The 25,382-nt window shown below is 46.4% G+C and overlaps 1 protein-coding gene across 2 annotated transcripts in view; it reads right to left on the bottom strand.

Annotated features, from left to right (window-relative positions):
• The window catches only part of BICDL1 (BICD family like cargo adaptor 1), a 43,762-nt gene that overhangs the window by 9,579 nt on the left and 8,801 nt on the right, over positions 1–25,382 (bottom strand). The window contains exons 2-5 of one of the 2 annotated variants that reach the window (XM_076062256.1): positions 22,852–23,067; positions 6,233–6,349; positions 4,186–4,275; positions 2,451–2,603 (exon numbers count right to left, since the gene is read on the bottom strand). In XM_076062256.1, coding sequence (XP_075918371.1) covers positions 2,451–2,603; positions 4,186–4,275; positions 6,233–6,349; positions 22,852–23,067 — 576 coding nt within the window. Of the gene's footprint in view, positions 1–2,450; positions 2,604–4,185; positions 4,333–6,232; positions 6,350–22,851; positions 23,068–25,382 lie in introns of both variants that reach the window. The other variant, XM_032947178.2, reaches the window with a different exon arrangement.

The raw sequence follows: 25,382 nt of genomic DNA, 5'->3' as shown, positions 1-25,382 counted from the left end.
TGTTTTGTATCGTGTATGTGTGTTAACCTTTTGAGTTCTTTCCAGCACCCTCAAAATACATGGGATACATTTTAATGATTAAGATATCTTTTGAAAGGCATGCAATTCACTGCAATTAGAATCGCATCAACATGCAGCGAAACAACATTTTGCCTCTGAAACAACAGCGAAAACTATCGCGCTAGGAACATTGGCAAAATAACAAACTCGGGCTTCGTAAAAAAATTGAAACACGCCACACGCAGTTCACGTTGGTGTGTGCTGGTGAAAGGGATATACTGTGCGATTCATGTTAACGAACCGGAGAGCACATGCACACGGCACAAACCAGCGGCACAAACCAGCGGCACAAACCGTGCGACAGCGTGCGGGCCTACCCCCAGCAGCAGACAGAGCTCGGAGAGTTCGTGCCTCGAGCACAGCCAACGCACGGGCTGCACAACAATCGCGGCCCGCGGTGAACGCAATCACATACACAGCGCACGCACGCACGCACGACAAGCTGAATGCCAAACGCACCGTCCCTCTCCGACAAAAGGTCTACACGGTGGAGTTGGAGCTCGATATAAGGGCACCTTATATAAGCACACCACTTCTTAGATTTCCAATAGTAATGGCGTGACTGATGAATCACAGGGCTGCGGCTTTACCTTTTGTTTTTTGCTTGAGCGCGGTTTAGCAACACATCCTTGATGCAAGCAACACATCCTTGTATTTCACTTGAGTGAGGAAATCAAAGGGCAACTTTTGATACAAGCACACTGCTGTGGTATAAGCAAGCTGGCCTTGCTCCCAGGTGGTGTGCTTATATACAGATTCTACCATCTTTATGAAAGACGTATTGGATTTCAAGCTTCTGTTGGGGCTAACACAAAGAACTGGAATTCTCTCACAACATTTTTCCACCCCCCTGGGCCAAACAGGGAGTCGGAACAATTTATGGAACATATCTATGTCACCAAACTGCTGGTGCCGGTCGAACTACTTTCTGCTTTTGCGCAGAACTATTACTCAACTCAATTCTCCCAAAAGTACCACAGCCACGGAAGATAATAATAGGCCGCGACAGTGGGTGCTTTTGACTGGGTTGTTTCCTAACCTGCAGCAATGAATGAATTACTGACTGACCGGCTTTCACCAGAGAATTTATGTGGCGCCGTTTGACATAACCAACTCCCTCTCACATTCCACGCTCGCACTCCCTGCTGAATGCTTTTAAACAACGCAGTAAAAAAATCCTTTCCCAAAAAATACATTTGTTTTTATTTTAATGTACTCGGACACCTTAAGAAGAAGGTCGGTACCAATAATGGTCCACATTGTAAAAACAACAGCCTTATATCTGAACGTTAAAAAAAAATATTTCTTGCTCAAATGAGCATTGAGGTGGTGCTCATCTCAGTGACTTACCACCTTGAGCCAGTGGTGGAAATTCGACATTGCAATGACGGGGAAAAATCTCTTCATAGGCCAACCCACTGGTTGACTTTCTGACCAAAATTGTACTCATTTTTCTGACACCAAAAGGATTTGAACTCGCAAGCTTCCGATTACGAGGTGCTTGCTCTACCGCTGAGCCAGTGTGGAGTTGTTAAATTCCATTTTCCCCAGCATGCGTTCCAATAAAACTGTTGGTCAATCTAATGCTCACCCCATATCCATCCATCGTGCAATGGCCTGTTTGTTAGTTACGTAAGATTATTTTGTGAAAATAATTTGAGTAAGTTAATTTTGTAAAATTAACGTATTAGGACTAGATTAGTAGTAAACAAATAATGAATAATTTGGAATATATCACTTTAAAAGTATTAATGGTATTGTGCAAAGTAAAACATATTCAGCAACAAGAAAAAAATCATTGTTGATTTAAATTCGTAAGACATGCCACTTTCTGAGCTTTCGTCGTTTTGAAGAGTTGCAAGTACTGTACCTCAATGAAATATATTTTTACTGGAAAAATTGAGACCTCACAAATTTTCCGGAAAACTAAAGTAAAACTTTTAAAAAGTAAAACGATGAATCATTTTCCATGACATTTACCGGCCCCTTTACAATGAAAGACACAAGGAGTCGGTGCCATGGTGTCAATATTGGCCTCTGCGGAGTGGACTTGTGAACGACGATGCTACTGGGCTTTTTGAGACAGCCGCCGCCCCACCCGCCCCCCCTCAATCTCCATCAGTAACAGAAGGCGGAGCAGAGACGCTCACAACAACGTTGCAGCGTCTTCAGTAACCGAATCGAGAGGTTCACTTCCTCCCTCAACTCCATCGCGCTGCAAGCTGCCGCCAACAATTTAGTTTCTGAAGAAGCTCCCACAGCAAGCGGAGTGCAAACGTCGGACATTTGACGTGCCCAACAACCGCGGAAACCTACATAGCGGTGGTGTTGACCTGACCCATCCACAGCCCAGCCAGCCAAGCCGCCTGACGCGCTCGCCCATCCAGTACCTGTTCCCTCTCCATGCTGTGCTCGATCTCCGAGAGTAGGGACATGTTGTTGACGTCCCCACCCTGGTCCCTCTCGGACACGCTCCCTCTCCTGCGTGCAGGACACCGGGGCGAGTCGCTGGTTTCCCGGCGCTCCGCCTGCAGCTGGGACAGCTGGGGGAGAAGGGGAGTCCACGGGGGCAGGCGTGAGAGCGCCAGCCGCCACCGCACGCCGCGCCGCACACACGCGGAAAGACTATCGGCACGCGACCCCATAAAGAAGGGCACCTAAAGGATTGCACGCGGAACACCGGCCCCGAGGCAGCGGTGAGCCACGGGAGTGGGCGTGTGACAATTCGCCGATTAAAAACGATGCTTACGCCGATGGCGCGTTTACAGAATCGTGCCATCAGGTCACTTGCAAATGTATATATCTAGAATTTATTTCGCAACCTACATGGCCAACCGCGGTAATCGGAGGGGAGGGCAATGACACGTCTCCTGGTCTCTTCGAGTTCTCAGCTGGTTAAACAACTAAACCCGACTTTCACCTGATGTGCGTAAGAATCGGTTATTTACGATTTAACCACTAAACAGCCGTACAGATTAGCACAAAAGCTAACAGACCAAACGAGACACAACATAGACGCTAGAAGGCAATACAAACTATGTGACACAATTGATTCATAACAATACATCAAATGGTGATAGGGTGAATAGTTACACATGCCAACTATGATGTGTCACACAGAGAGTGGAGACGTTGTGTTTATGCAAGTAGAGTCGGGGGTGCACTGTGGCACGGGTACGGCAACTTTCTCGAAGCTTCTACAAAGCTTCAATAAGGCGGAAAATAGTGCAGGGAGGTGAAAAGTATTATTATCAGATGTTTATTCATTTGTTAATTGTTGATGTAATTGTTTAATACAATTATTGTTTCGAACATTTACCTGTTATATGCAGGGCAAAAACTAAACAATAACATTAACAATCGGTGCGGTGAATGGTGTTCGTATCACTCGGATTAAAGGGAATCGTGTTGATATGGGAATTGTGCCATTCATATAGCACCAGGCGATCACGAAAGCACTACGCTTTACAGACGGGTATAGTCTGCGGTAGTTTGACAGTAGACGTTGCTACGTGGCCTTGCCTAGTTAGGTAAATTGCGAGCAATCTTCAAATGTGGAAGTGTTGAACCGAGGCACCAGCACGCTTGGAATGCTTGGCATGCTAATCACGTCACAGGGCCTTCAACGTGCATCGTGAAGCAGACGGCGCATAGCACTCTATGGCCATGTCACCCGCGGTAATAACCAGGGCGGCCCAGAGACCCTCGGGCCCACGAACCTCCGTAACAGGTGGCAGACGGGCGTCACGGTGGCGAGATGTTAACTACCTGGCCTGGTATTCAGGAGGATCATGGGTTCGATCCCGACCCTGATGCCTGTATATTTGGAGTTTGCATGTCTCTCCCCGTGGTCACATGGATTTTTCTCCAGGTCCTCCGGTTTTTCACTCCACGTTCAGAATCAACATCACGCGTTTTGATTATTTTGCTGCTATAAATTTCCACGTGATGGTAAGCCACTTCGTTGGGCTATCATTTGTGGCCAGGTCGCTTCTAAAAAAAAGAGCTATGTAGCTCAGTGGGCCTTACCTTGTTAAATAAATAAAAAAAAGTAGTTGAGTTTCAGTTTAGACACGCTAACCACTTGGTGGGGGGGAGGGGAAGGGGCGCTGGCGGCCACCTCACCTGCACCTGCGCTCCGTGAGCCTGTCGCTCGAGCATGGCCGAGCGGGCGAGCGCCTCGTCCAGCTCTCCCTGCGTGGCGGCGTTCTCCTCCTGCAGGGCAGACACCCTGCACTCCAGCTCACGCCGCCGCTCCAGAAGCACTCGCAGCTGGACACGGAGTTGGGGTCGGGGGTGGGTGGGGGGGGGTGGCAGAGGGGCAGGTGAAGCGACGGGGGTGGAGGGGGGGGAGAATGGTGGACATGGGCCATGCGGAGCGAGAGGTACGGTGGGGGTGGGAGGGGGGTGGACGGTGAGTGAACGAGGAGGGGGTTATTGTGTGGAGGGAGCGATAGAGCTCGTGTGCGACGTCAAGCGGAACTATTCCCGTTCGCGGGTCGAGGATTCGCACGGCGTAGAGTTGTGCCAGCACCGGGCAATGTGGCTCACTCAAAGCCATTGTTGAAATTCTCAAAGATTCTTTGACGGAGGGAGGAGGGGGCCGTCATCAATAATGGAAGACTTACGATCGATTGTCCAAATACCAATCGGTTTTGCAAGATTCTTATTCGAGAGCACAGTGACATGAAGATTTGTTCTCCCATTTAACTACTATTCAAGTATTAAATATCTCACTTAATGGCGAATCCTCTCAGTCTAGCAGACATAATCGAGAACAATTGTGGACCGATTAATGAATCGTGACAGTTTATCAATGCACAGCGCATTGGGATCTATTGGTGAAATACACCTTACAAATGTAAATAATTATTAAATACAAAACAACAAAGGTCTATAGCTTTTCTTGCGACCAATTCTGGTAAAGGGCTGTTGTGCACCGATACATTTCCTTAGCCATTTGTTGCAAGAAACGTGTACTCTTACAGACTATCTACGTCAACGCGCATAAGCAGGTAACAATGAGGACGAGGCACCGACCAACATAAAACTTGGGCCACAGTCTGGGCACAGAGAATTATTTTTGCAAGGCAGGAATATTGGGCCAAACCCAAAAGTGGGTCAGCAGCTTTGTCGGCAGATATTCATCCACGATTTTGGCTTCAACTTGAAAAACACTGGCACGAGGATGACCTCCGAGCCAAGGCGGAGACTCCAGGTTATGATGGAAATTACATGCAATTGATAACAGATGTCACAGTACTTTTGTTTGCGTGTGCAATCACAGCCAAAGCAATTCTAGCACATGCAATTTCAGCATATAGAATATTAATGGTATTATATGGGCTAAAGTTGGAGACCACATATTTGAAAAACGTGCCTTCGTTGAGGCGTAAGTGCGCATGCTTATAACACGGGTTTATGCGGCGCTTGCTGTGAGTTTTCAGTCTCGTGATACGCAAGGCCCATCTTGAGCTGTGAGGACAGCACGAGGGAGCAGGCGTGTGCATCGCAGTGTTGGCACGTCGGCACAGCAGGCAGCACAGGCGTTGCATCTTGGCAGTCATCTCAGTCGTTTAATCTATAACATCTGACCCGCCCATACTGGACATCTGTGAAAAAGAGCTTCGTAGCTCATTGGATTCCTCCACTTTAAATAAAGATTTTGATTCTGTCCCGTGACACCCCTGCCAACGGCGAGCCTTCCACATATCACGCGATATCCTGCAAGTGCACATGGCCTGGCACAAGTGCTGTGGTGACATCACCTTCAGTTAGTGGTGAATGGCGACTGCTGTTGTGTGTGTGTGCGTACGTGTGTGTGCGTGCCTTGGGGCATGGTGGTGTAGCGGTTAGAGCGCTGCACTACGAACTCGGCGACCCGAGGTCAATTCCCGCTCACGGCCAACACCAGCGACGATTATCTGAACTCGTCCTGGTCCTCCCCCTAGGGCGACTCAGCCTCAAATGAGTACCTGGTGCGGTGTGTAAACATCGCCACTAGGGAGACAAAAGCGGCCGGGCGTGGTGCTCGCCATCCACCCCCTCGTGTGCCGTGCCAGCCTTCATAGGTGGTTACTCGCGAACAGCATTTGCCCCAGCAGTCTGTTCAAGTGATACGGCGGGGGGGGGGGGGGGGGGTCTTCGTCTTTGTGTGTGTGCCCGTCCTCACCTCTGAATGTAGGGACGTCTCTTTGAGCGCGTGCACCCCGGCGGCGCGGGTCCTCTCGCGGAATTCCTCCCGTAGTTTGGTCAGCTCAGCCGACAGCCGCGTTTCTGTTTCTCCCGCCTGGCGAACACACACGCGGGCACACCTCGATGAACCGCCGCCGCACTGCGATGCCAAAAACACAACCCTTTTTTTAATTGATCATTCGCCAGGTAAGGCCCACTGAGCTACCACAGCTTTTTTTTCAGGAGCGACCTGGTCAATGAAGGGGCCTTATCGCGTGGAAGTTTACAGCAGCCAAATACTCGAAATGCACGTTTCTAAAAGTGGAGGGGGAAAACCGGAGGACCCGGAGAAAAATCCACGCAACCACTGCGAGAACGTGTAAACTCAAAATATGCAGGCATCAGGGTCGGGATCGAATCCACGACCTCCTGTATACCAGGCGAGGTAGTTAACATCTCGCCACTGAGGCACCACGTTTTTACGATTCCTTCCTCGCACTGCTCAATTTTGGAATTCCCTCCCATCGTCTATTCCCCCCCCAAAACCCTCCCCCCCCCCCATGGGTTAACAGGTCCCTGCAGGGTGGGCTGGTAGGAACATTGGAATGTTGCGCAATTTTATTTTTACACCCCAACAGCACGAGATTTCACTTCAGTATTGAAAGGGGACGGACGGACAGACGGACGGACACATTAATCTATTGCAGGCTGGTACACTCAGTTTACAACTTCGTTCCTACCAGTATTATAACATTTCTCAATTCACACGAAACGTGTTCATTCTGATAATCTACTTGTGTTGTATACCGCGCAGCTGAAAACCGTGCCTTTTTAGGCACCTCCGATTAGCACGGTTGGTTACGTACGGTGCAAAAGAAGTTCAACGTATACATAAACAGATACTACAACTTTCAGGTCTCTTTGTTTGCTCAGCTTACTCGGTGTTTTGGGCCTTTAATAGCCTGTCCTCGGCAACTGTGCTTAAACAAAAGAACCCTTATTGCAAAAAAAAAAAATAGCTCTACCTTTGCTTTAAGGCGCAAAGGCAACCGTGGACCCTGGCCTCCAGAAACGAGCATCTCGTTATCAGTTACACCTTCAGCGGCGCCGTTGGGCCCACTCTACTCGTGGACTGCAGATGGCTCCGGTGGTTGTGTTGCAATAGCTCTCCGATTGCAGTTCGTGCAGAAGCTTCTAAGCGCGTCGAGCGGAACGTCGGACAACATGCCGAACAACTCGCGGCACATTCCCAAACACACGACGGATCGTGCCGCCTGTTGCTGGACTCTTCGCGTTCTGGGCCTGTGGTCACCAACCATTATAAATAAAATATATATATGTATAAAATAAACAAAAAATATTACGTCTTTTTTTTCTCTCTTTTTGGAACGTCATTTTACATTCAGTTATGAAGTACCGTACCGTGTACCCTTTACATTTTGTTACGCATTAAAATATTATCATAAAGGCGCAAAAAAGCAGAAGCTGAAGGAGGCAAATTGCGAGAATTAACGGCGATGATTATCTGGTATGCATGGAATCTGCAACGTTCAGCAATGCCCACGAGATTGGTGCAAAGATTGACCACATCACAACAGTGGGATGCTTAGCAACGACCCTTACAGACCACTCTTGAGATGTTCTTACATACATTGAATTTCCCTGCCTCGTGCATTCATTTTTTTTTTATACCAAACAATAATACACACAATACCACAAGCACAGCCAACACATAAAAGCACGATGAACACGTGGTTTTCATGATCAAAAAGCTGATGCTAAGAGCTTCGTCGTGCAATTTAACAGACAGTTGCTCACGAGTGCACCAATCGCGAAGAGCGACGTTGGTTTTCAGTTTATTGGTACAACTGAAGTGGGCCAGGACGCATCAAGCTGACACGACGGACACAATGAGAATGTCGTTATGAGTTTGTGTCTCTCTTACTCCACGGCCGACAGAAACAACTAATCGGAGTCAAGCACGTACTTTTATCTCTCCGACGTGCTCTAGGGTTTGTGCCGCGGCTTGTTGGCGTTGACCTGAACGGAGTTCTACAGCACAACCACAAAAAACACAAACCCCTATGCTAGCACATTGATTTAGCTCGAAATCAACGGTATTTCGTTAACGGGTAAAGTTGGCAAGAATTTTATTTCAACATGCGGGAAAGTTGGAACGTATCGATGAACGGACAGTGATAAGTTCGTGTTCACTCAACGGGCCTTCATCGATAGTCTCTCTCTACACCCAATACAAATGAACTTCCAATAAATATATTTAGTTTAAACGGTGCTAGGGTTGTGTACATTGTTCAAACCGTAGCAACACCCCAACGCATTCCCTGGGAGTTTCCGCAGCGAGCATTTCACCGACAGACTCGAGACGAAATGAATTCACCCGCAAATGACAGGAAAATATAAAAAAAACACACACACACGAACCGCCGCAGTGCCCCTGTCAGCGGAGATTTGTCATTCCACAAGAGCCACCCCTCTTAAGGGCGCCTCTCGCCTCCTCCGGTTTCCCATTTTTTTTGCGCAGCGCTCGCGTTAATTAACCACTCGGCGTGGAGTTTCGGCCGAGTCACGCTTCATTTGCCTGCCGGCGACACAATTAAGCGCCGCAGTCTGTGAGCGGCCAACGCAGGGCAGGGGCGGCGGCAATCAGAGGCGGGCATCGGGCAAAGGGTTCCCACGTGAATTTGCTCATTTAGCGGACGAACTGTGCCATTCTAGCTCACCGCACTAAATCGCGGGGCAGTTTAATGCCGCGCCCAACGTACTTTGCCGATTTTTTTTTCTCTCACGTAATAATAGCGGCGGGGGGGAGGGGGGTAGGTTTGTGGTTCTGTGGTTAGGAAAGTTGTTTTTTTGCTGGAAATTAAAGTTGTTGCTGCTGTTGTTTTCTTGCTGGGTTAGTAAGCCATGCGCGTGGCCAGGAGGGAAAGCGTTGATAGGAATTTTCCGGTCAGTGATCCATGCGACTCCTTTCCCTCACGCCATCATGAAAATGTTGCCTTGGAAATGTGATTAAATTGTTACACATTCCTCAAGTTGTCTCTCTTGGCCTAATAAGTGTGCAAGAAAATTATTGGTGTCCAGAAATAATTTTATGCCATTGTTGTGAGAAAAAAAATTTCGTTTAAAAGTACAGCTTTTGAGAACAGTTGGCATCAGCCTTGCTTGCCAAAGAGTTCAAAACTACAACTACAAAGATTCTACATCCACCCCAGAATGGTAAAACAATCATTATGATCTACTCTTGAATTTAATCGTGACATTCGAATCAAGGGTGTGTTTCGGTAGACGCCTTCTCTTGGCGAACACCTATCGTGCAGTACATCTATTTTTAGAGTCTCAAACTGGAAGAAAAAGCTAATCACTCGTGCTACCTTTTCCTCTTAAACATTACTCTGTGTAATAAGTCGCGGTCGTGTTTTACGCTTTGAAAATACAGACCCACAGTTTCATTCAAACTTAAGCTTTAGGAGACCACACTTCTGAACGCTGCTTCACAACACTGGGTAAGACAATAAAACCTAAATAAGGTGCAAGTATTGTACTTGTGTGTTTATTGGCCCAATGAAAGTCACACCCATCGACGTTACGTCAATGGGCAGGTTCAATGGGCAGGTACAATGGTTGGCTATCTGATGGTAGATAATACGTAATGTCATTTTACAAGCAAAGAGCTGTAAACTATACTAATAGCGAGCCATATTTCCACTGATATATATACAGTGTTTGGTATATATTATGTATATGGCTCGATTCTTCACTACGTACCCAGACCTGACACGTCTCCTGCAATTGGAGTGCCGTCTCAGGCATTATAATCTGTAATTTTTATCAAGCGACATTGAGGTTCCTTCCATTCCCCTCTAAATCTCTCACTGGCCTCTCACTCCACCACTGGCCAATCTCACGCGTTACCCACTATCAGGCTTGAGAAGTGTGCCTACCAGAGTTTGCCTGGTAACGGGAAATTCCTCTCATCCGTGCTGATACGGGCAAAGAGCACGGGCACTATGGGTGGGCATTATCCGCTTGTATCAGGAAGAAGCATGGGCAAATGCGGATAATAGGATACATTTTCTGACACACTGCAATGTTATTCCTCTTGTCCGTGCAAAGTGCAGATTATACGGCGAGAGACATTTACACGCGTATAGTAAAAAGGTTAATGCATCGATCCGGTGATGTGGTTGATAGGAACTGCAGGTAATAGAAGGGCTGATAGAAGCAGTTTCCAAAGAAATGTTACTTGCAAGGCCTCGCATATATTAAATTAAACAAGTTCAGCCCTCTGTCAATCCACTGCTGGATGGAGGTCTCCCTGACAACGTCTTCTGTGGGATAGGTATGATGTCCAGACCCTCGGCAGATATCACTCGCCACCAATGTTAGCCACGGCCAGGAATGAAAGCTTCAGGTCACCGAGTGTGGCACCCACTGCTCCATTACCCCATCTGCTAATTAAAAAGGCGTAAGATACACTGTGAATCACTGTGGCTTAAAGAGCACTTGCATAATTGCAAAAAGAAATCGCCGCGATGGTCAATAACGCTGCCCTAAAAAAGGACAAAATACACAACAGGCAACGTTTCGGTCAGTGGGCCTTCTTCATCGCACATGTGCTTGAAGAAAGGCCATGAAGAAAGGGCCATTACAGAAACGTAGAAGATTGTGTATACAGTATATTGATTTTTTACGACCATATTAGTGACGAATGTGTTGATTTTTTTTAATGTGTGCACCACTACCAATGCAGCCTAATTATAATTAGCTGAGCAGTGAAATAGTTGTTGGGAAATCATGCAACACGTTTAAACAAACCTTGGGCATGCATGCGTGCATGTTTGGACAAGTGTGTCTGAGTACCAACAAGTACACACTTGCCCAGGCACATAAACGTCCGCAGCCTCACCCACTACAGCCCAAACACAAACAATTTTGAACTTTGCTCAATGCCAGTCATCTAGTGATGTATCGACAACAAAATTCAGCTATTTTCCCTTTGGTAAGATAAACAAAAAATGGTTAATACTCTCTCCAAAGTAATAAAAAAATACTACCGAGTCTTACCGCATATATTTTCACAGCCATTATTACGACGGCACAATAGATTTTTTTTGGGTTGGGTCACGTTATAATGTTGATACGTTTGTGGGTTCTTTTGTCAACCCACCGTTGGATTTTTGTGTTTGTTTTAATACCATTATTCATCACCGTGGTCAATGTCAGCTGGTGGCGGGAAGAAAGAGGAGGCCGGTGCAGGACCGGCTCAGATATCACTCAGCATTGACGTTAGCCGTAGCACGATAAGAGCATTTGGCCGCTAGACATTTCCACGTGGTAAGCCACCTCACTGAGCTATCTCACTTGTGGGCAGGTCGCTGCTGAAAAAAACAGCTAATAGCTCAGGTGGGTCTTACCTGGTAAAATAGTTTTTAAAATGTATTAGTTTACTTGACTTTGTAGTGCACTAACCACTGCCTCGCCACTTCTCCACCCCATTTTATGCCACCTCCGATCAGCACGGGTCGGCTACGTACAGTGCGAAAAGAAGTTCAACATGCATACATACAATACCACCAGTACAGTATGTTAATTTCACTTGAACTCCCACTTGCCAAGCCCCGTTCTCGTGCGTCGCTCCAACAACTATGAAAAGTTCTGAAGCGTGAAATGGCAATAATGAAATGACTTCCATCAATGACGACGACGTACATGATCACAGGCAACGTCAACTAGTGCTATGTGGTATGCGCGGGGGGAAGGTGGGTGGGGGGGGGGATTGTGGGAGTTCTATTTTTTATTGTCATCGAGACCGTTTTTAAAGGGGGTAAAAATTCCCTTACCTCAAAATCTAATTCTGCAGCCTTTCATGCTATTTAAAAGGCGTGGCATGGAGGCGGTTAACTCCTTACCGCTTGACCAAATACGTGCAAATTCATCACGCGATGGAAAGCAAAGGTAAACAACGCAGCAGTATGTCAGGAAAACAGCTCTGTATTTTACGACGATGGTTTTTTTTCAACTCCTATCGCTGTAAAATCATGTTATTGGCATGCAAAGAAGGCAGAGGGCAGAACGGGGTGATCATTTTTACTGCCAATTTCCTCACCCTGTATCAAGCCTCCTTTTCTTTCTCTGTCCCCGGTCTCTTCATCATGAAATGTCTTCAATCGAGTGGCAGCCAAAAGACGTCCACGGCAGAGACGTGGAGAAGAAATCAACTCGTGTGCAGGCACTAGATATATAAGTTCGGCGCAGGATCGCGAGGGACAGCGATGGCTTTGGGAAGGGGCCTTCATTTAGAAGTGGATGAGTCATGGCCAACGTTGATGATGAAAATTCTCCAGATTCATCTCGTTCCTGCAGGGACTCAGGTTCGACTGCAGTAACATTGCATCGATGCTATTCACTGCTGTGGCTAGATAGTGGTATCGCTGTGGGAGAGCAGCAATGGGTACCACAATGTTTGAGATGTTAAATACCTCGCCTGGTATACAGGAGGTTGTGGGTTCGATCCCGACCTTGATGCCTGTATATTTGGAGTTTGAATGTTCTCTCTCCCTGTGGTTGCATGGATTTTTCTCCAGGTCCTCCGGTTTTTCCCTCCACATTTAGAAACATTTGTTTAGAGTATTTGGCTGCTATAAATGTCCATATGATAAGCCACTTCGTTGAGCTATCATTTGTGACCAGGTCGCTTCTGAAAAATAAAAAAAAATTGTTTACTTTAGTTCAATATCACCCGATGCCAGATCTGATACAATGAAAAAAGGTCAAGTTTGCTCCAGTGTACTTGTTTAACTTGGCCATTAACACCGCACATCTTTTCAGGATTTGGCATTGTGCATAGCTTGCCTCTTATAGATCGCACATAATTCAGAGGTTGATGCCCAGTATAAGCCGACTGTTTTTGTACACCTTTCATTCATCTGTGTCAAAAATAAAAATTTCGGAATGTGACCTCTTCTTCAACCATCAGCTTTACCCATTTGGATACAGTCTGTGTGGAATGCTGATGGGGGATTGAGCTTGAGTCACAGGCAGAGAATGTTGAATGTTTCTCTTATCAGTTGCGCGTGGAACATCCTCCCACAACTCACCATTGTATATTACTGCATCTCAACGATAAATACAACAATAACCGTATTCATGCTTGAAAAATTACAAAAAATTAATTTTCAGCTATTCACATCTTCAATGATGGGAAAAAAATAACAATTAAGCCTTGGGTTGGCACAGTGTCAGTTTGTAATGCCACGCAGTTGCGCTCTTGTATGCTGAGAGATACAAGACCGCATTACAATTCTGTAAAGTTGAAACTTACAAAATGCAATATTCATGGATAATAGCTACAAAATAATCCTTTATCATAACTGTACAGCTTTAAGGAAGCAAGCTTCCGGTTTTGAAACTTTTTTTTTTTACCACGTACCGACTTTCAAAGCTAATTGTGCCACTATAATGAAGTAAATAAAAATTGCTGATGTGATTCTGTGAAAAATCTAGTCAGCAGACTACCGCTGCAATAGGTATGGGTTGGCAATTATGCATTGTGAAGAAGTTTAAGTACAGTACGGTAATAAAGTGAAGGGCAAGATTTATGGAGCACGCCGATTGATGGGGCAGGGTGGAGTTCCGGGAACCCTACAAACGCGAGCCTTTGTACATGTAAAAAAAACTGCAAATGTAAAAGAAAACAGATACAAAAAAATATTTTCTTAGATTAGATGACATTTTTTTCATGGCAAATCGATGGAATGGTGCGTTCTGTGAAACGGCACGCAAGTACAGCGTGGTTCTAGAAGTGCCTTATCCGTGCATGCCCGAAATGATACAGCCAAGGTGCAATTTTTAGTTTGCGTGTGCGTTAAAACTGCTGTACAGGAGAAACGCGAAGGCAATCCGCCCGTGTGCTCTCTCCGTCTCTCTGTTGAACGCAGCACAAAAGGACCGGGGGCGGCAGTGGGGGGAGAGGAGACACACACACACAAACGAGAACCGCACAATAGCCGGCCAGCATCAAGCTCCTTAGCAAGACACTGAGACCTTGTGCAAGGTCACATCAGGTCAGGATGTGTCTCACATCCTCACTGCCACGATTTGACGAATGCAATACAGGTTTGGATTTTATATGGCATCTAAATGCGGCCGCATCTCACGACGCCGTGCAGAAGCAGCGAGCCCATGTCTATTTTATACTGCAAAGAGGCGGTCAGTCATAGGCGGAGGGTGGAGAAGAGGAAGGTCTCGAACAGGGGCAGGAGAGTCGACAGCACAGACGGCTATGGGAAGGGAATTCCAGACAATGGGCACCGCAGAGGAGAATGAGCGACCTCCCACTGAGTGAAGATTGACTGGGGGTCGGGAGAGTACAGTGAGGGAGAGTTGAATGTCACCGTGGTGGTGAGATGTTAACTACCTCGCCTGGTATACAAGGGGGTCGTGGGTTTGATCCCGACCCTACGCCTGTTGTATATTTGGAGTTTGTACGTTCTCCCCGTGATCGCATAGATTTTTCTCCGGCTCCTCCGGTTTTTCTCTCCGCATTGAGAAAAAACATGAGTTTGAAGTATTCAACTGGTGACTTCGTTGAGCATTCATTTGTGGCCATGTCACTTCTGAAAAAAGAGCTATACACCTCAGTGGGCCTTATCTGGTAAAATACAAAAATTGTTTAGTTTTTAGTTCATAGATGAGAAGGGAGAGGTAGGAGTGTGACAAAGGGTATGTATATATGTATGTTGCACTTCTTTCACACGGTACGTAGCCAACCGTGCTAATCGGAGGTGTGAAGAGTGGGGTGAGATGAGAGGGCAGATGTAGGCATGGCGAGTCCACTGACGACACTGATGGTGAATACCTTGACAGTGTTTACTGGTATACGATATCTACACTGTAAAGAGCGAAATAGCCACGGCTGCCTAAAGTTTGAATATTACACTGCCATACCTCTTGAATAACCTTCATAATACAATAAATAATCCTTTTTAATATCATCTTCTGCCCTTCTGCAAGTCCTGTCAATGAAACAAAACACACACCTAAGTATGGAACCGTGTTGTTCAAGACGATAGGTGTTTTACTGGCAGCATTTGTTTTGGGTACATCATGCAACACCAATGTTGCGGTGAGTCAGGTGTCATACCATCTGTCATCAAATCTTTACACACCCATTGTCTAGATCAGACGCAACATTGTACGGGCTTCACTGCCACCACTGAACTAAATATAAACACAATAGGTACGTCACTTCGTCATAAATCCTGCATACAGATACAATGCCAGCAGGTGTGCAGTATAATGATCCTTAATTCAATCCGGACCAGTTCATAAATAAAAACGAGGCAAGTTAATGGCAAAAACGCGAGGTCAGTCGCTCACTTGCCAACCAGCCAGCCCATCCACCACTCTGATCGCAGACATCAGCATTGATCAAAGGTCAGACGTGCGTGCCAGCGTTTATGAATTAAGTCTCAAGCAGCACCTTTTGCTTGTTGGGCTTTGCGCGTTTTGAATTTGCTTAATATATACGTCTATGAAATAAAACTCCCCGGCAGACGTGTTTGGGAGGAAGCGTTTGACCCTCGCAGAAGTCGCCGAACCGGAACTCGGATGGGGAAAACCTGCCTTGCAGGTATGGGGGTCCCGCACGTCATGACGATGCAAATAATGAACCTTCAGTCGCGGGGCGGTGGCACGCTGTCATTAAAAATAACATTTTACAGCTCTCGGTCACTCCACTGCTGGATGAAATGGATGAACTCCTCCCTACAAGTATCAGTCGTGATTGGTGCTCGTTTGATCGAACATTGACTGCACTGATCAGTGGCAGGTTGGTGAAGTTGGTTGTTGATGGTGGGGGGGGGGGAATTCCTGGGTGGGGGGCCCGAGTGGAGGGCCTGGGTGGGAAGCCCCCCTGGTTCACAAACGGGTGGAGACCCCCCCCCCCCCCTGGTTCACAAACACTTGTCACTTGACGATACGACCGGGAATCGAACTCAGGTCACCGGATTTCATAGCGCAGTGTGCTCACCCCTGCGCCACCGCCATAGCGATGTCCACGCTGCCCCCCTTATTAAAAACGGCTTTGTTCTCTCTCAACAGGAATGCTCTGTTGAGAGAGAGAGAGCGAGCGAGACCACGGTTTTCTCAGGGGGCCTGGTGACAAGGTTAGCACAAAACAAAGGGGCCCTCGCTCACTCACTCATATTTGGGCACTCTGCCACAACTGCAACGTGCCAACATGTGGAGCAAAAATTCCAATCTCTCTGCCTTATTACAGATTTGTGTCATGGGACGACGTATAGTGCCAGAGACGCGCCTGCCCGTGCCGAGGCCGAGCGAACGCCGTTGGCGATAACGAACGGCCCTCTCATGTGGACGTGGACTTTGGAGTTCGGGCCACACAACAAGGCCACTGGGGAGTGGCACAGAGGTGTGACGTCATACGTGGCGTCATCATCTCCTGAAGGGGTTGCTACCATAATGAGGTCTCACAACATGATCCCAAGGACGTTGTCTTCATTAACCCTGTGCACGGTCCCCCCTGAGAAAAAAAAGCTCTCGAGTAACCTGCAGCCATTGGTCTACTGTGCGCCACCTTGCATGGCTAATTTCCACAAACGCCACCATCTCATCTTGCACATATTCCAGTCACGTTTGCTTATAACTGTTAGAAAGGGGAATAATATAATAAAGTACACAGATATATGGTGACACGTTCAACAGCTGAGAATTAGTACGTCGGTCTTAAGCTGCTCATCCAGACTGTGAACGTAATGTTCAATTTATGAGAGAGAGCGGAAGTTTGGAGACGGCTTGTGCAGAAAGAGGAGCGCATCGATTGGTGAATGTAGGCAGGTTAACCATAAGAGGTTTTTGGGTTAGATCGCGTAAACATAAATGCATCGTTAAACCCGCCACCACCCGACACAGCCAATTAACAAGGTTTGTCGTGTAAACAAAACATGCCAATTCGTTACTAGTACAGCACACCGGTGTGTTGGAGAGTAAACCCACAAAAATGTACACTTAGAGTACGACATTTCGCCAGTAATTACAACTTGCATCATCAGGCGACAGCCAGAGATGCGGAGAAATCCTCCTGTTTCGGTCTTCGAGGGATAAATGTGATGTTGTCACTTGTGAGCCAATCAGGTACGAAGGCCAGAGGATAATACAATGGATAATATTGGTCACGAAAGCATACGTGTCGAATAGGCAGGTTAATGCCATCATTCAAACCGTGAAGAAAAATGAGTGGGACTTGGGTAGGATACGTTGCTCGAAAAAAAGGTTAATGGCTGACGGTCAAGACGAATGATGGAGTGGCAGCCGAAGAATGGGGCGCATCTGAAAGGATGCCCACTACGGAGATGCAGCAATGAAATCTCAGAATAGTAATGTTTGGTGCCTCCGGTGGCTTGGGAAGGTTTTCATCCAGCAGTGGACTGACCTTGGCCGATAATGACGATAAATTATGTGCATTCCTGAAAAACAATGAGGACCTACAGTGCTCAATATGCACGTGGTTTTGTTTCCAATACTAAGCATAGACACATGTTTGGAACGTATTTTGCCTTTTAAGTGCGTTTCAATTGTTCTGAAGCCAAGTGGTGTTTGAAAATATTAACACCTGTTTTATGGCCAGGAAGGGTAACCTGTTCTTATTATTTTTATTTCAGTTTTGATACTGGCAAAAAAGGTACCATAAATATGGAACTTTCCATGTCACCCTGCATCCATGCAAACAATAACACGAAAATCGACAATAACCAGAAAAACGGTGGCTATGTCATCAACTTTAAAGAGAGCAACGTGCATTACGTTACTGCGATAAACAGCCCTAACACCATATACAGACGCGTGCAAAGGATAACACTAATTCTGCTACCGTCAGTGAATCTACTGAGAAGCTTATTCCCCTTGATGCGTAAGAGGATTGTAGATGACGCTAATCTAGCACGAGCGAGGATCTTAGCACGCCGCCCACTCTTCGTGCTCCTCACAGTCTCATAACTGTACTGTTCCATCTGCCAAGAGAACCTTGTGTTATTATTGAGAAAACTAGCTGTAACGTGTACGGCCCTTTTATCGATCCAATGCTGGACGGGGGCCTTTCTTAAGCCTGTGCAAGTCATGAGTGTTATTTGTTCATACTTTACCACGCTGGTCAATGCGGGGAGCACAGACGTGGAAGCATAGCAACACATTACAACAATAGTTCTGGAAAAAAGTGGCATACCCTACAGATAATGAATAAATGTGCGAGGAGCAGAACCACAATGCACGGGCAGCAAGACACATTGTGCCCATGCAATGGAATGTAACGATGTGGAAATTCTCATATTAAGCTCACAAACAACAAAACATTGAATCGTACCCACGATAATCTCTCCACTTAGGGTCGTATAAGTTGCATGCTGCTATTTATTGTTAAATAGAGTGGAATCGGCAAGCAAATTGAATCGTGACCCTCCATTGCCACGATGATGACAATGATAACATTTGAATGCGTGTACAGTTCTGCGGACGCCAAGCAAATTACAATTGCATAGGGGACAATATTATGCATTGTCATACATTGTATGTATGTATGTTGAACTTCTTTCTCACCGCTAATCGGAGGTGCGGGAAATCGGAGGTGGGGGAAATCGTCACACATATATTGTTGTCGAACATCCACTGGCGTGGATACACCATCACGATTCATCTCTCAAGTCAGCGCCAACGGTACACAATCGAAAGGTGGAATGTGGGTAAAAGCCTTCGCACAAAAGTGCCGTTGAGCTCAAGCAACTCGGCCGTAACCAACACCAGAGGGGAGCGACCGGCGGCCATCTGTTGACGAGCGAACGATTGCCAAGGCGGAAAAAAAGAAGTGGTGGGAGATTAATAGGAGACGGCCCTGAAAGTTAACAAAATATAATACAACGTGCTTTTATCGCCTCAAGGCAGGTATTGCGATCTCCAACACTGCTGAACAACAGATAGTCAACCTTAATTTCAAGCACATGCTAGGGGGGGGCGAGCCATACTTTTTAGCAATAAAGCGTGCTGTGCTTTTTGCCCCGTTATAAATAACATTTAATTAACCACCCCCCCCACCACGCATCGTTTTTTGCGTGAATGTTCTCATTAAATAGCTGCATTTGACCCCTCGTGCCTCATACGCCCCGTGTAAGGACCCTCACCAGATTTATAATGCAGCCCTCTTGCTTAGCGAGTGCTGGACGAAGACGTCCGCGCACACCCGTTGCTGGTTATGGGGGGGGGGGGGGGTTATTGGTTGTCCATACTCCACCGCACGGGTCTACGCAGGTTGGCTAAATGGGGTGGTGGAATCGGGAGCGGGTTCGAACATCGCTCGCCGCCGATGTTGGAGCACGCGGGTCGCCAGGTTCACGGCGCAGTGTTCCAACACCCGTGCCACCCACACTACCCAACCACCGTACCCCAAGCAGGGAGCGGCACTGTGCTGTACCCCAAGGTGCAGCGACGCAGAAATGAATCAATTGACCCGACTGTTTAAAGCTCACGGAAAACACAAATCAAATCGCGCGCGCGAGAATCGATGCGTCTGCGTATACGTACTTTGGATTGAATGGGTTGACATGAGGTAAAAAAAAAAAAATACGTGTATGCGCGTAGTTCAATCGCAACCACTCAGATTTTCAAGCGGGCAGACGCATCACGCGTTTAATATATACGACTCGTATACAAACCCTGAATGTTTGCACATGAGCAGCAGGTAAAAAACCATAGCCTAGCCTGCGAAGTGTTGTGATGCCGTAATTACGTCCGCAAGAATGCGTTATGTGACAGCTCGCACAGCGGGTGCATAATGCATAGGCGCTCACGTATAGCGTTGCAGGGCACATGTCTGCGGCACTCACAGAGGAAATCATTACGTGACGGGACCCTATTCAATACAAGCGCATCAATAGTAGCTTTACATATTTGCCCTCAATTGAGCATCAAGCAGCGAGCAGCGAGTAGGTTGCTAGCTCATTGGGGGTCCCCTCGGGAGATATCATGTTCGGGGGGGGGGGGGGGGGGAGGTGGCAGTCCACTTAAAATTTCTAAAATCCTAGATGAAAGGAGAGGTAGATGGAGTGACATAAGAGGAACACAAACAAGAAACAATGATGCGGGGAAAGAGATGCAGGCAGAGGAGAGTTTTTGCCCTTCATATTATTTAGCTACTCACGTTCGCGAGGGCTTTATTGTTTGAGATTATATTTCGTGCACCTTTCGTTTCATCAATCCGCACGCCCCCCCCCCCCCCGATGGCCCCAGCCCACCTTGAGGTGCTTAGGGCCCCCCCCCCCCCAGCTTTTTGCGTGGTTCGCTGACCGTTCTCCCTTCGATTTCTGCGAAAAACGACACGAGGCAGCCGCCACATGCCGGTTTGAGTGGTTGGATCGTTGCCAAGCCATGCAGGAAACGTGAGTGGCCTCGGTTGCGTGGCGACTGCACGGGGGAGGTGGTTGGGACGAACCACAGAGATGGCCGTGGCACAGTGGGTCCAAGGTGGGGCTGAACGATTAATCGATTCCAAATCGAAACGGCAATTTCAAAACAATGCGGTTAGCAAATCGCAAAGGCTGCGATTTTTTTGCGATTTGAAAAGTCCTGTTACTTTCTTATTGGAATTGTTTTATTTTGTATTATTATAACTTTCTTTATTTAACTTAACAATTGTTATATGTTTGATTGTTCTATTTCAATTAAAACATTTTAATAAATACATGTTAGAAGCAATTAATATATTTAAAGTTCTCATCCTTGCATTAGAATATATAGAGCAGTTCATTTTGATGGTATCATGTGGTAATGCTCCATAACATGTTTTAAATCTATTACACAGTGAATATTGAACTAAAGCTTGACTTTTGATTTAAAGCTTTCGTGACTGCAGGGATTCATATTCATGGTTCTTTCGGTAAAGTCACGTAGAAGGGAAACAATACGTGACTTTACCGAAAGAACCAAGAATATAGAACTTGACTTTCAAAAATGTATTCGCAAATCAAATCGCAATACCTGTAAGAAAAATCGGAATTCGATATTTTCCCCAAATCGTTCAGCCCTAGTCCAAGGTGGGCCGAATTTTCTCCGCACCCAGTGTGCCTTGGAGAAGAGTCCAGATGTGGGGCGCAAAAGGGCACGGTGTTATTAGGGTTGGTCTGTCGTCGTCGATGATGACGATGATGACGACGGCCAGCGGAATCTTGGTCGAGTCTTTGCCATGAAGATGAAAAAAAATTATTCCGGCTAAAAACTGAGCGCCCAGTGTTAACTTGGTGTGCGGTTAGTCAGCATTTAAATTAGTTATTAAAATTTAAAAATGTTGACGAAATGAAATCCACAGACTTGGGAGTCAAATTCCGCAGGTTGCCATCGACGCGGCGAAGAATAAAAGACGTCAACTGCCGATTAAATTAGCCCCGGCCACTAATGAAGGCACGTTGTACGAGACGTTGATTTATGCACGTGTACTTGTATATGCACAGCATCTTTGTCAATCCACTGCTGGATGAGGGCCTCCCCACAGTTGTTGAAGCATGCTTTGCCACCCTCCTTGGTGTGGTTTGGTGGATGCCAGAGGGGCATAGATATGGGGGCACGGAGGTACAATACATTGGACATTGCTGCACTGTCTTTTTGCTGTCATCTACACAGCACCGTAGTGCTGTACTTCTTTATTTTCACGGGTATTTGCAGATAACAGAATGTGCCAATTGCACCCTTACATCATGGCGAATAAGATGAGTTCGACTGCATAGTTGATTTGGTTCTATGGGTAGCAAAAGTGGGTAAGACAGCTAAAGAAGCATGGTTACATAAACCTGCACCCGATCTCTTTGACACAAACACTGGAGCAACGTCAATTCTGGCCCCCTCTGTCGGAAAGCGCCACCGCAACTCCGAAAAGAGCAAAGGAGCGACAGCCAGAAGAAGTGGCAGCGAGGGAGAGAAAGACGGCAGGATGATCTCACACACTGGGTGTGGCGAGCTTGTGTGTATGTTGAACTTATTTCGCACCATACGTAGCCAACCGTGCTATTCGGAGGTGCGGGGGAAGAACAACAAACTAAACACAAAAAGCAGTTAAATTTTGATTTAAAGCTTTCGTGACTGCAGTAATTCATATTCTTAGCTCTTTCGGTAAAGTCACGTTTGTGTTATGGTCGAAACGTCGTGAGAATTTTTATTGTTTTATATATATTTTATTATTTTATTGTTTCCCTTCAACGTGACTTTACCGAAAGAGCTAAGAATACAAAAAGCAGTTACAAAGAAATGAGTTTTGAATCTAGAATTAAAAGTGCATAGCTCCATCGGCTTCCTAATATCGGAAAGGAAGGGCATTCCAGACGGCCGCAGAAGCGCATCCGAGAGAGCACGCGATGCAGTGACCACCTTCGTTCGATGGCCAGCCAAAGCAAGCTTGGCATGGGGCCCCTGGCGCTTGGAATACAATTGCGCCTTCTCCGCACCGATTTCACAATTATTGAGCAGCCGGAGGGGACCGTGCGGGCTCCCCAAGTGCAGCCGGAGTGGCCACGTGCCCGATAGCCGTGCCAAGGTCCTCACCGCCACGATCTGCTGCAGGAGCCGTTGGTTCTGCTCGCTGAGCTCGCGCAGCGCCCGCGACTTCTCACGGTCAGTCTCCAGGCTGCCCTGCTGCTTCCTGTCCAGCTCCTGGCGCACGTGGGCCAGCTCCACCTCCAGCTCGGCGACGCGGCCCTCCCACTCGCTCTCCCGCACCTCCAGCCGCCTCACCGCACCATGACGCTCTTGCTCCAGGCGCTGGGAAAGTCGACGGGACACGGGGGGGGCGTTTGCAAAAATTACTCACAGGAGTCACGTGGCAATCGCAGAACTCCCCGCAGGAGTTTTCGCGGTTTGCGTTGTGAAGCTCTCCGTTGTATTTTGGGGTTGTCGTTCGGCGTGGCCTCTGACGTTTGGTTCCATACGCTGGGTGGCTTCTTCGTCGGGAGCGGAATTTAGTTCCCGAAGAACTGTGGGGTGGGGGGGGGGTTATGATGGTCAATGAGCAGTGCTCGTCAAAGCATCAGCAAAGGCAGGGAGAGAACCAACAGCAACACCCACGTTGCAAGCATTCTTTTCACAAAAAGCTGAATTCACTTCCTCAAGAAAGCACCCATTACTTGGAGCGAAGCGTCAGACATCGTGCTTGAACAACACGTGGTACAAAACCAAAAACCCATCTGAAGGCTACAATTACAGAACGTTTACCCCGGTTTTCCATCCGACTCTTAATATCAGAAAAACTAGATCATTTATTCAAATAGAAGTTATTTTTAGGAATTTGAAATAACACATGATAAAATGTCCTTCCAAAAACATATCCTACGTGATAAGATGAACAAAAGTAAGTCCTCTATATTTCGTTCTTCAAAAAATATATTAATTTTGGATGCAGTGAATACATTTTTATTTTAATAGGTTACACGTGACGAATTTATATTCAATTGCAGACGTTACAATCGTGAACAAACTGTAAAAACACCTTGTCATCTTCGGCTAGATTCCCTCGCACAAAGTGCTGTACATGTTAAACCACAATTTTAGGACGAACACGGAGGGCTGCAATATAGGAGACCTAGGATGTTTATTTGTGTGACTATGATAAGTCTCAGTCATATTTCGATTGAAAGCTTTCGTGACTGCAGGGATTCATCTTCTTGGTTCTTTCGGTAAAGTCACGTAGAAGGGAAATAATACAGTAATAAAAATAAAACATAATAAAATAAAATTCTCACGACGTTTCGGCGCTGCCTTTCCGACAGCTCTGTTTCTTCACCTGAGGACGGCTGCTTGTGTTGTGGCCGAAACGTCGTGATAATTTTATTTTCATTATTTCCCTTCTACGTGAACAAGAAGTCTCAGTCATATTTAGTGACGATGTCATGTTTACACGGCAATGTTGCCTAGATTCGCACCAGTTGTTAACCTCTTTTTTTCAGCGTTTCTGATGATCGCTCAGGAGGTGCACTTGTTAACACGGTAAACACCCACACACAGGAGGAAGGAAGTAGCGCGCAGCTTTGATGCAAAGACGCCCAAGTTCATTAGTCAAAGGAAGGATTGAATGCACCAACCACAATTGTGTCATCCAGTGGCCATCTAACACACACACACACGTCACACACACTAGCAACAAAGCACGAAATGTAAGCACATTGTGCATGCACACTAACGGATGCCAAACATTTGATGAGATCATTTACGTTGGTTCATTGACGGGGTGATGTGGGTTTTAGCTTTCGTTTCATCTGAAATTCAATCGGAGATTCAAAAAGTGTCGTGTTCATTTTTTTTCAAGAGTTGTGAAGTTATGTTATACCTGGGACCCCCCCCCTTCCTCCTGTCCCCAACTTAGCTTACCGTCACTGACCAGTGTGGTGAAGTATGGTCAACCAACCTCCACAAGAAGCCCTGCATGACGATGTCATAATCCAGTATTGTAGTGGATTGACAAAGGGGTCAAAATTATTGCAGTTCAGTGGTATTTTTAACAGTTATCTATGATGTAAGTTAACGTTTCTTCTCTGGAATTAAGTGCTTACTAACCCAGTTGCAATCTGTGTTAAAAAGTAGGAATTAACAAAAAATACTTGTTTACAGTATTTTCAATTGGCAAACGCTGTTATTTAATTACAAACTGAGAGAAGCTGCCCATTGGTTATCTTAAAAAAAGTTTGTAAATTTCAGTGAATCATATTAACATAATGCATTGCCTAAACTGTCACGACGTAAGATCATTCAGATAAAGAATAACAATCCGGATGACGAAGACAACTCGTAAAACATTACCCCAACTTTAGGGAGTCAGTCAACTTATTTCAGGCCATGCCCATTGAGCCTAAGCAATTCTTTTATGATGGCATCTGAGCAGATCCGGGGGAATACCTTGCAACACAAAGCCTTTACAATGATGTACTGTAACAATGTTAATTCACTGTACTGGCAAAGATTCGTGAAATATAATGCATCTTAATGACAGATTGTGTCAGATAAAAACAAATAATTCCATCTCACACTAAATCTATCCAAAGTGAGTCGGCCAGTTTCTAGTGGGGGTACAGCTGTGGGTATGG

This window comes from Petromyzon marinus, chromosome 5 (assembly GCF_048934315.1).
Source record: "Petromyzon marinus isolate PM22_M1 ecotype Great Lakes invasive population chromosome 5, UKy_Petmar_22M1.pri1.0, whole genome shotgun sequence".
Taxonomy (NCBI): domain Eukaryota; kingdom Metazoa; phylum Chordata; class Hyperoartia; order Petromyzontiformes; family Petromyzontidae; genus Petromyzon; species Petromyzon marinus.
The sequence above is the reverse complement of the archived record's forward strand: the minus strand, read 5'-3'. Positions and strand labels throughout refer to the sequence as shown.